This window comes from Parambassis ranga, chromosome 17, assembly GCF_900634625.1.
Source record: "Parambassis ranga chromosome 17, fParRan2.1, whole genome shotgun sequence".
In the NCBI taxonomy this organism is placed as follows: Eukaryota; Metazoa; Chordata; class Actinopteri; family Ambassidae; genus Parambassis; species Parambassis ranga.
The window spans coordinates 21,629,551-21,641,885 of record NC_041037.1 but is presented as its reverse complement, the minus strand read 5'-3'; the positions used below and the strand labels follow the sequence as shown (position 1 = coordinate 21,641,885).

Here is a 12,335-nt window from a genome sequence, read left to right as displayed (position 1 = left end):
CTTCGGGTTCTTTTGATGACTCATGTAATTATCTTATCTTTTATGCCCTGTGTAACCACAGTCATCTTGAAAGTGAAAGCAACAACACAGCACATCCATACTTTAATACCTGAACACGTTTATGGTGCATTTGCACAATGTGACATAGAAGCTTGAAAATCTCCCACACACAGGCCAAATCTGACATCTACATTACACCACTAATGACTGTGTTCATACACTCATGTAGAAGCTATATAAAACATCCAAGTCTTGGGTAGTTTACTCCTGATCAAAACCTTAGGACCAAAAAAGGGTATTCAAATTCTGCTCTAGTGGATTGAACCCAGGGTGTAATAGAGCTTCAAAATGCAAAAAGAACGAGCAAGACACACTCAAAATGTAGTTGGGAATTTATTTAATTGAAACTTATGAATATCGACCGATACCGATATTGAGCCAATATTTACTAAACACTAAATCAGGGGTGTCAAAACTACGGCCAACTGCGGCCCGCGGTCGGATTTTCTATCTTAAAATGTGTTATTTTTGGCCCGCCAGCCAAACAAAGTAAATCATACAAAATCAACAGGCAATTCTTGTTTTTGTTTTTAACCTATTGTTTAACGTTTGCATGATTCTCCGTGCAGAACATTATCACTCTCTGTCTGCATCATGGTGCGTCACGCGGTGCTGCAGGGCTTGGTTGTTGGTTCCAGCTACGCAGAGGGCTCCGAAGGTGCACAACACCGGTTCAGCACTTCGACACAATTCACTACGAGACTAAACATGCTTCTGCATACAACCTGCTATCAGAGAGTGTCTGTACTGTACAAATGAAGTTCTCCAAAACTACGGAGCCCCTCTGTGACATGGTCAAAAAGAAATAAATTGTGGCCACGAATTATGTATAATGTGCGCACGAAATATTGTTATTATTAGTTGTAGTATAGTAGTCCTATTAGAATTCATGGACGGGGTGCATGGGAGCGGGCTGCCCGGCCAGAGAGCAACAATGAGCGTCCCTCTCTGGGGAATGTGCCGGAGTACTGGAGGGCTCCAGGAGTGCAGGGGAGTGGAGCGGAGCGTCCCTCTCCCTGTCCATCGTGTCCCGCGCCGGGTTTTACTGGTGCATCTGGGTCATAGTTTTGTCGACAATGGAATCGCGGCTAGGGATAATATAGCGAGGCTCAAGGTGCTCAAGTAAGCATTTGAACCCGACATTACTCACCACAGCCAGGGGCTGGTCATTTTCTGTTATAGCTAACGCCCTTTTGCTGTCCCGCGCGAGTTTGTCACGCTTTTGAAATGTTTCGCCCAGCGTTGGAAGGAGGGAGAGGATATTTGTTTTTTCGCCTCGGTGATCTTCTTAAACTCTTCATATTGTTGTTTGTGGTGCTGCTTCAAATGTGCGATGAGGTTGGTCGAATTAAACTTGTGATGGAGTGTGAAGCATCACCTACTTTTATCAGAGCGTTGATATGGGAGATTTTAGATGCCTTCCGATAAAATCCGATATTTGTTTTGTGGCTGATATCGGACCGATATCCGATATCAATATCGGATCAGGACAGCCCTATCATGATCTGCGGAGCTTCTTCCTTCAATGGAATAATGGACCTTCAGGTTGTGTGGGGGCATCAAACAGTAGCTGGCAATGTGGAGATGTTGCAGAGGGCGTCCCTCTTGACTGAGGGCCCTTGTCTGTGTGGTGGTGACTGGGTCTTTCAACAGGACAACACCACAGCTCACAATGCTCGCTTGACAAAGGACTCCTTCCAGGAGAATAACGCCTCCATTAAACCATCTTGGAGGATGGATGACATCAGTCCCAGACTGTGGATGCCCTTTGTTACACCGCCTTCACCACACAGAGCAATGTTCCCTCAGCCTCCTGGAAACACACAAGCATGTCTTAAACAACAATAGCAGGGTTACCCACTACTGAATTCTGTTTTTAACTTTTAAATGCTATGATCATTTCGATCAGCTGCTCAACAGCCTATTGAAGCTCTACTTACGACCTGGTTTTTATGCAGAATTCGAATATTTATAATTTCTACTTTGATTGCTGCAAGGCAATCAAACCCTTGTTCTTCAATTTCGTTCTTCTTTTATTCTTCTGTACTTTCAGCCATTCAACTATCAAAATGTTCATCTCACAGAGGACATTCCAGGTCAACTTCAAGTTTTTTTCAAAAAATTATAATTTTTCAAATATTAAGCCATTTCTGCGTTATTTTTAATATGGGAGTCTAAGGAGGAGCCTTCAAAACCACCTTCACCTTTGACATGTAACTAGTTCCACATGCTTTCAGCTAAAGAAACCATTCAAACAGCTCTTTGTCTTGTATTCAGATTTGTTCAAATTCAGGGTGTCCCACACATAGACCAATTCTTGGTGGGCCGCCACATAATCAACACCCACCGCCACAAATTGATTCCGTCTTTGTTTTGCCAATGCAATTTTATAATATAGTTATCCTTCCATTCATTCAACTCCGTGCAACTCTCTCCCTCTCCCTCGTTCTCGCTCACACACATAAGCGCACATGCAGCACACACATCGACAGCAGCTGATCCACCCGCTCCTCCTCTCCATGACCTACACCCGGCACCTATAGACTGTTGAAGGACAACTCGAATCAGCGGATATTTGCACAGAGAAGACAGTCAACGTTATTGATAATGGAACATCGCAAACCCTAACTCAGCACAGACAGCTGGTAACGCAGCAAACATTTAGGCAAATAAAGGTGAAACGTGGTTACGGTTGAGATAAACTACGTTATATGCCCACAGTCACATATGAATAATAACACCAAAAGTTGTTTTATTTATCAGTTAGCTGCCTTGTTGTGCCTTTAGTAGTTCCATATATCTAATTATATTATTTATGTTATTAAAGTAATATGTGGTTATAGCACATTATTTATTTTAACCTTTATTTTACCAGAAAATGTCATTTTACAACACAGCAGGTGGGCTGAGGCCAGTGTTGAGTTTATGTAGTGAAATAAACACCTTTGTGTAATCCATTTTTTGAATGAAACAGAATCTAAAGATTAGAAATAAACTAGGCACAAATTCAACTAAAAACTTTATTTTAATTTGGTGAGTAACTCATGAAACATGAAATTTAAAGACAGGAAGGCGAAGCTCTCGATTTACCGGTCAATCTACGTTCCTACCCTCACCTATGGTCATGAGCTTTGGGTAGTGACCGAAAGAATGAGATCGCGAATACAGGCGGCCGAAATGAGTTTCCTTCGAAGGGTGGCTGGGCGCTCCCTTAGAGATAGGGTGAGAAGCTCAGTCACCCGAGAGGAGCTCGGAGTAGAGCCGCTGCTCCTCCACATCGAGAGGAGCCAGCTGAGGTGGCTCGGGCATCTGGTTCGGATGCCTCCTGGACGCCTCCCTGTGTTCCGGGCATGTCCCACTTGGAGGAGGCCCCGGGGAAGACCCAGGACGCGGTGGAGAGACTATGTCTCTCGGCTGGCCTGGGAACGCCTCGGGATTCCCCCAGAGGAGCTGGAGGAAGTGTCTGGTGAGAGGGAAGTCTGGGTGTCCCTGCTTAGACTGCTGCCCCCGCGACCCGGCCCCAGATGGTGGTTCTTGTAGCTTTAAAATCCTGTCATAGATAAGCATACAGGTGTATATTTAACCTGTACAAACCCTGATGACTGACTCACAGACTGATGTCACACCGGCGCCGAGATGCCACCACACATTGCCAACTGGTCTGTGGGAAACACTGAAATAGAAACATATTAATAAAAATTCAAAAGCCATTTAAAGTTGAAGTCTATAAGAGAGCCCTTCAGCGAGGGTCATCTGCCAAATGTAGGCAGTAATTGTGAGAGCAGGATTTTGTGTTTGTCAGTGATCAGACCAAAAAGACCATAATAACCATGACTCATCAGCAGATTATGCTGCACTTCATCTTCTAAAACAGTAGAAAAAGGTTTTTATTGGTCCCTTTATTGGATAATTCAAAGTAGAGTTCTCGGAATTGCATTGTTGCAGAAGTTAAGAAAGGTAAGGTGGAAGATGCAGAGGTTAAAGTCTATGAAATCCACCTGTCATCAGGTGGTTATAATGATATAAGGATAAGGAGGAGGCAAAGTCTCTTTGGCCCCTTGTAACTCTCAAGCAAGAAAAGCCATGACCCTTACTGATAAATCAATAAATATGAGTAGGATCATTGTTGATATGGCAGGCAGATACTTAATAACTCTAAGCTCTAAGCTCCTGTCTGTTCGTTTAACTGAAGTTGTTTTTTCTGCTTCTTTCTTCTTATCAGTTTTCAGCCATGTTCTATCTCTTTACAAGAAGTGAGACATTTCCAAGAAACTCAGTACAGTAAACCTGAAAGTGAAAGAAAGACACACCACCACCTTTGTCTTATGTCTCCAGGAATTATCATCTTTTATGAGCAGAGGGCTGGGCTGTGTAGCCACAGACATCTTGGCAGTGAAAGAACTGCCCCCTGGAGGTGTGTCTTGTTCACAGAGGATATAACATCTAAACGGCAGCACTCCCTCAGCAGACCGAACACATTCACTCTGTGAGTAAACAAGCTTTTTGTGTATTTTGCATGCACCTGTTGTGTGTCTTTGCTGAGTCCTTCATTTTCTGCTTATTTACCAAAGACTGTGAACATGGTTGATCTCACCTAAATATGTCACAAAGAGAAGCTTTTGTAGTGTGCTGGGACCTGGGAGTGTTCTGTCAGGAGGACTGGCTGACACCTGGTTCACCTGGTGGTTGCTCTATATCTAGATGCCTGGGCTGTCAGAGGCTCTCCTTCCTTTTCTTCCACATTTTGGGTTTTGCTTTGATTCACATTCATGCAGGCCACGCTGCAAAGACCTCTTACTCAAATCTACAGGTCATTAACTAGCTGGATCAGCTTGTTGATAGTTTAACAGTACCAGTATCAGTTCACATGTGATCAGTACTGAACCCTACCCCTGTCTGTGTTTCTACAGAAAAACTGCACATCCACCAAACTGCTGCATTTCTGTCTGCTTTTATATCAAAGACATACTGTTATAAATGTACTTTTAGTGGTTGTTAGGTTTGAACTGTGGCAGATTTTATTGACTGTTTTGTGTTTGTCTTATTTTTTTTATCATGAAATGCTGTGTATGATTTAATGATTAACCTTTTATTATTTTCCTGCCTCAGCCCCTCCTCAAACAGGCTAACATACATCTACAGCTTCTACTGGCTTTAATTTGCCTCTCTGTCCAACACTTCTCACACTTCTAACACTGATGCTTCCATCTAGAACAGGGGTGTCCAGAGTCCATTCAGATTTTATATGGTCTTAAATGGTCTGTCTTAAAATGTGTTATTTTTGGGCAACCTACTAAACAGAATAAATCATATAAAATCAACAGGCGATGCTTATTTATATATGACTCATTGTGTAACATGATGTTCTGAGCAGACCATTGTCAGTCGCTGCCTGCGTCGTCACAGTGTGTCACACCATTGACAGTAAAAACTATGGACAGAGCTTCCGTGACGTCACCAGTTTGTTTCTGAAGAGTCGTTTTGAGGCTCGGTGGGAGGTCCCGGGATGTGCTGACCGCCGCCATGTTGGCAGCATCATGTTGGCAGCATCATGTTGGCAGCGTCATGTCCGCCAAAACTCCAAATATGGACAAAGAGGGGGAGCACGAGCGGGGTTTAGGGGGGCGGGCAGGAAACTTACGCTATGATACGTCAACTGTCAGTCAGTCAAGCGGCAACGCCAATAATTATGCATAATTTTAAGTCCGAATACAATTGAAATGAGTGAGTTGTAAATAAATTCACCCCCCGTACAAATGACACCAGAAGAGAATCTATCATTTGAGACCAGAGTTTTTTTTTGTACCAGGCTGTAAACATGTTCTTTTCTGCTGTGAAGTCAGCCATTTTAACATGGGAGTCTATGAGAAATTACTCGCTTTTGGAGCCAAGCCCCCAGCAGTTGCGGCGTGAATTACAAGTTTTAACACTTCCGCATGGGCTTCAGCTTTGAGCCCCGAAGGTCGCCGCTTGGTCACACCATTGGTTACAGCAACACAGAGGGCTCTGAAGTTGCACAGCACCGGTTGAACACTTGGCCACAACTCACCACTAGACCAAAAGTGCTTATACATACAACCTGCTATCAGAGTGTCCGTGCTGTACAAGTGAAGTTCTCCAAAACAGCTACAATGTGAAAGCGAATGCTGCAGCCTAGACCAGATATTAGTAAAAGTGATCTGTACTTCTTTAACTTTCCAGAAAAGCGAACATCTGTTTGGCTCCACTGGTGTGAGCAGACTTTCTGTTATAAACTCTGATGTTTTTGTCCATCTTTATTGTCATCCTATAGAAACACAGCGGACTCAAGTCTGACATGTCAGTGAGTCTGTGAGCTGAATTAACACACTGTACATATTCTGTATTCTAGAATACAATATGACCTCTGAAGGCAGCAACACAATCCAGGTGGCAGCACTTGGCCGGCCCTTTCGCCTCGGCATGCTGTATGATTGCCGCCAAGAATCACTTGTCCCCGGTGAGTGCACTTTGTCTTTAAATTACTCTGGAAGCCCTGTAAGCTGTGGACTGCCTGCAGTACACTTGTGCATGAATAATGTCAACAAAAAAAACCCATGTACACAAATTCAACCTCATAGAAGAACTACGGGTCAAATCTTTTTCAGGGAACATTTAGCCCACTCTAGGTAGAGATGCTTGTCCTGCTGCAGGCTGAGATTAAACATGTCCTATTATTAGGTAAGAACAGGACACAGCTGTGATTATGGGTGGATTGTGGATCAGGAGAGAGTGGGACATCTGTGTTATTAAAGATGTTTGCAGCACCATGAGGATAGATGAAACATTTTTAAAAAGGCAGACTTGCTTCTTGTCTTGTTTGATGTAAAAACACCTTTTGTGAACAGGAAGCTGAAGTTTCTTCTACTCCTTCTGCAGGTGTGACACTGTGGGACAGTGAAGACCTGATGAAACATCTGGGAGAAAGACCTCAGTCCTCTAATGATTTTGAAATAGTTGCGTCTGAATCAATTGAGGGCAAATCTTCAGCCCTGAATGTTGAAGCCTCTCTGAAGGCCAGTTTCCTGGGTGGACTGGTTCAGGTTGAGGGTTCAGCCAAATACCTGAATGACAGTAAGACCTCCAGAAACCAGGCCAGGGTAACGCTGAAGTACAAGGCGACCACAAAGTTCCAGGAGCTGTCGATGAACCATCTTGGAAGAGGCAACATGAAGCATCAAGATGTGTTTGATAAAGGTTTAGCAACACATGTGGTCACAGGTATTCTTTATGGGGCACAGGCCTTCTTCGTGTTTGACCGTGAGGTGTCTGAGAAGGAAGATCGTCAAGACATTGAGGGGAACCTGAAGGTGGTCATCAACAAGATCCCTCTTCTTTCTGTAGAGGGTGAAGGCTCCCTGAAAATGAAAGACGAGGACACAGCAAAGGTTGATAAATTCTCCTGCAGATTCTACGGAGACTTTTTACTAGAGAAAACTCCAACAACCTTTCAGGATGCAGTTCAGGTCTACCAAAGCCTGCCAAAGCTACTGGGAGCTGACGGAGAAAAGGCCGTACCAGTGAAGGTCTGGCTGCTGCCTCTGACTGCTTTAGATTCTTCTGCTGCTAAACTCGTCCGTGAGATCAGTGTGGGACTAGTTCAAGAAGCACAGAGCATCCTGGAGGACTTTACAGAGCTGGACATGAGGTGCAATGATGCTCTGAGCACCCCCACAGCACAGCAGTTCCCACAGATCACCAACAAGCTTCGACACTTTAAAGAAATGTGCTCTGAGTTCAAGCTGGTATTCCAACAAACTCTGGCAAAGAAACTTCCGTCAATCCGAGGAGGAGGTGAAGAGGAGGCTGAGCTCGCAGAGGTCCTGAAGAAGAGACGCTCTTCACCTTTTAACAGTAAAAATCTGAACGCCTGGATGGACTGTAAAGAGGGAGAAATGGACACCTTAATGTCTTTCACCAGCATGATGAAAAACACCAAAATCCTCCCATCCAAGAACCTCCTGAACAAGGAAAGTCTAAGTGCAGAGACAATTGTGTGTTTTGTTTTCACCTCACTGGGACGTGCTGAACCCTTCCTCTCAGCTTTATCAGACTACTTAAGAGGAGGAACCAAACCAGACGACCCCCAACATCCACACAGTCATGATGTGGAGAAGGAGCAGTGGTACCTGTCAAGAGAAACGGCAGAGAAAATGAGGAAGAATGCAAAGCTCTTCAGAGACTTTGCAGAGGCCAACAAAGAAAACCAGAACATCAAGTTCCTGACTGTGGGTCTAACAGACGAGACACACCAAGGATCAACCATCTACCTTTATAAAGACGGCTTGTCTGACAGTAACAACTTTGAGCCTCCTTCAAAGCCTGAAACTGTGGCAGCAGGTGACATAAACCACGACAGTGTGACGCTGAAGGTTTCTCCTCCCAGATGTGGAGCAGAGAACATCACCTCCTACTCTGTGGAGTTCTGTGTGAGTGGAGAGGATGGATGGCAGCAAAAGACTGAACCAAAAGCTGAAGAGGTCACAGTGAGCGGCCTGAGGCCAAACACAGAGTACCAGTTCAGATGCAGAGCAGTGACCTCAGCAGGTGTCGGGCCGGCAGCTGTTCTCAGTGATCCCATTAAAACCTTACCCTGCAGCCCTCCTGGAGAACCTCATGTTGAACCAACCTCATGTGACATATCAGTGAGCTGGGAGAAGCCGGCTGAGCTCGGACAGGATGTCCAGATATCGAGCTACGTGGTGGAGTACGCAGAAACAGACCCTGCGAAGAAAGAAGAAGAACTGCAGTGGAAACAAATGATGTCAAGAGGTGAAAGGGGGGTCATTTCAGGGCTTCGGTCAGAGACCAGATATGCAGTCAGGGTCAGGTGTGATTGTGGAGCAGCCGGCAGAAGCAAAGACAGCATCACTGTCATTGTCTGCACAAAGAAACGTGAATTTGCACATCTTCCTGACTATCTTAAACATATTAGCAAAATGATAAACTCAAACCCCCCCTCAGTTTACAAGCTGCCCCTGGAAAAAGAAGATATGGACATATATGGGTGCAGGAGGTTTAAAGTTGGCAAAGAAAACATGAGACAGAATCGCACAATAATGCTTCTTGGAGCAACCGGATCAGGAAAGTCCACCCTCATCAATGCAATGATCAACTACATAGTAGGTGTGGAGTGGAAGGACTGTTTCAGATTCAGACTGATTCATGAGGATCAGTCCACATCACAGGCTCACAGTCAGACCTCTGAGGTCACCGTGTACCAGATCAACCACCAGGACGGGTTCAGAGTGCCCTTCTCTCTGACTATCATTGACACTCCAGGCTTTGGAGACACCAGAGGAGTAGCAAGAGACAAAGAAATCACAGAACAGATTCGGAGGCTTTTCACCTCTCTTAATGGGGTCACTGAGATCGATGCAGTGTGTTTCGTTTCTCAGGCCGCTCTTGCTCGACTAACACCAACACAGAGGTACGTGTTTGACTCTGTCCTCTCGATCTTTGGTAAAGATGTGGAAGAGAACATTAAAATGCTGATAACTTTTGCTGACGGCAAGCAGCCCCCAGTTCTCGAGGCAATAAACTCAGCTGGGGTTCCATGTCCAAAAAATGAGTTAGGGCTTCCAGTTCACTTCAAGTTCAACAACTCAGCATTGTATGCAGACAACAGAAGCAGGACCTGCGATGAAGATTCTGATGATGATGGTGGCAGCTTTGATGAAATGTTTTGGAAGATGGGGGCCAAAAGTTTGGAGAGGTTCTTCACTGCTTTAAGCAAAATGACAACCAAAAGTTTGCTAATGACTCAAGAGGTTTTAAAGGAACGAAAGCAGCTTGAAACAGCCATTGAAGGTCTGCAACCACAAGTTAAAGCTGGATTATCAAAACTGGAAGAAATTAAGACCACCAACGAAAAGATCAAAGACCACGAAGCAGCCCTGGCTTCAAATGAAAACTTTGAAATTGAGGTGGATGTCATTCAGCCGGTCAAAAAGACACTCACAGAGAAAGGAGTGTACATCACCAACTGTCAGGTATGTTCAATAACGTGCCACTACCCATGTGGAATACCACAGGATAATGAGAAACATGGCTGTGCATCCATGGACAGAACAGGGAAATGCACCGTCTGCCCTGGAAAATGCAACTGGAACGTGCATTTCAACCAAACATACAGGTGGGAGTATGTTCAGGTGAAACAGAAGCAGACACTGCAAGACATAAAAAGCAAGTATGAGAAGGCAACAAAGGAGAAGATGACTACTCAGGAACTGATCAAGAGACAAGAGGAAGCGATTGTTCACCTTCAAGACATGATGGTATCCCTAATGGATCAGTCAGCCCGCAGTATAACTCGTCTGCAAGAAATATCCCTGAGGCCAAACCCTCTGACCACTCCAGAGTACATTGACATGCTGATAGAGGGAGAACTATCAGAGGCAAAGGAGGGTTACCTTGCTCGAGTACAGGCCTTGGAGGCAATGAGGGAGAGGGCAAAACTGATCTCAAAGGTAGTCCAGCAAGACAAGTTTGCAAAGACAGATGAGGAATTATCTGTGGAAAGAAAGAAGAAGAAAGAAAAGCAAAATATGTTCCAGAGATTTTGGAATAACTTAGGATGGTAAGGAAAGGATTAACTCGGTCTACACACTTACACGTGTTTACAGTGATGTGAGATTATGACAACATGACCTAGCTCAATACAACGGGGTGGGCTAAGATTTCATTATAATAGAACTTTGCTAGCATTCTGCAAATTATAATTATCCAAACTATATATGCTATGTTGCCAATAAAATCTAGCTAGATGATGCTAAATAGATTTGCATGCTTATTAAAAACTAAGAACCTTACAGGTCCTAAACATTGTTTATGAAGGTTTGGCTGTGCTTTAATCAATAAAACATTTTATTGCTATATATTATTTTTCTGTCATTTGAAATATTTGAGGTTTATGGTGTTAAATGCCGGCTTGAAGTACAATGTTCATTCTGTTTTACATTTTTGCTGTAAGGAGATTTGCATTATAAAAAGCAGAAAATCAAAAACAATGAAGATGTCAATAATATTCATTGATGCTGTGTGCGCCATGTTTTGATTAAGAGCTAAAAAATAAAGGAATGTATGCCACATATTAATATTGTTTTATTGTTTTATGGCTAAGGTTCCATTATTTTTCTGTATTTGCTCTTTAAGTATAGTGCTTTTCAAGATATTCAGACTGTACTGTGGTCATAACATGGTAAGATTAGTTTTTAAGATAGAATGGAAAAGTAAAAGTATAAAGACAGAAATTAAGCAATTAAAGGTTAAAAGTAGTCCCGGTGAGGTGGATTTTAAGCATTGTTTTAAATCCATGTTTTGTTAAGAGGGAGGGAGCAGCTGTGGAGAACGCTCTGTGTGTCGTCAACTGTAGCTCAGGGCTTTCTCTGATTACATCAGCTGCAAAATGAAAATATTACTCCTAAGCCGGGGTTACACTACAGGACTTTCACAGTTTTAACAGTTTCTGAGAAGACTAGGAGGACACACACAGAGACTGGCTTCAGCAGGTTTCTGTGTGATGATGGGGGTCACACACTAAACTGCTCCTGATGAGGGACCACAGACTACAGGACTTCTCAAGCGAAATGAACCCAGCAAACTCTCATAACGACCACAGTTTAAACAAACACACCGTTGAACTGCAGCAGAAGCAGCAGTTCAGGTGAACATGTATGAAGCTGAGATATTTGGGGAAAACAGGGAAAGCTGTGAAATACCAAACAGTAGCACCAATGTCCTCCTCCATGTCAAACATAAACTAAACATGAACTGCTGCTTCTGCTGCTGTTCAGCGCGTCAAAACCTGTTTGTGTGTGTCTGAGTGTGATTTGCGTTGCAGTGGGAGAGCCACGTGAAGAGTTCTACACACAATCCTGGTTCAGAACTTTCCCTGTCCATTATTACCAACAACTCCACTAATACCTGTGCTCTGCTCCATGCGTAAGCAGCGGTGCAACAATGAAAAACGTCCCCCGTGAAACAATTTACTACTGCGCTGAATTCCGGACATTTTAGGCCATTTAAACCAGTTTCGCTGGTATATGACTAATTTATATCATAACGCAAAAAACACCGCTCAGCCCTACAAAAAAGCTCACATTTTATTTCACTGGTGGTTAATAAGTATTGATTATGTATCAATGCAGGTATAACTGTGACATGTTGCCCATGTTCGAGGTCTTTCATTCATTCTGACCACTAGAGTGTTTTTGATTGACCTTCTTTGCAAAGAATAAATCCTTGTCGGCCGGCAG

The 12,335-nt window shown here is 43.7% G+C and overlaps 1 protein-coding gene across 1 annotated transcript; it reads left to right on the top strand.

Moving 5' to 3' along the window:
- Positions 1-4,491: 4,491 nt before the first annotated feature.
- On the top strand, positions 4,492-11,071 carry LOC114449572 (uncharacterized). Its single transcript, XM_028427336.1, has 3 exons — positions 4,492-4,546; positions 6,431-6,538; positions 6,958-11,071. Exons 2-3 carry the CDS (start codon positions 6,439-6,441, stop codon positions 10,659-10,661), a joined length of 3,804 nt encoding a protein of 1,267 aa, XP_028283137.1. The 5' UTR covers positions 4,492-4,546; positions 6,431-6,438; the 3' UTR covers positions 10,662-11,071.
- Positions 11,072-12,335: the final 1,264 nt, after the last annotated feature.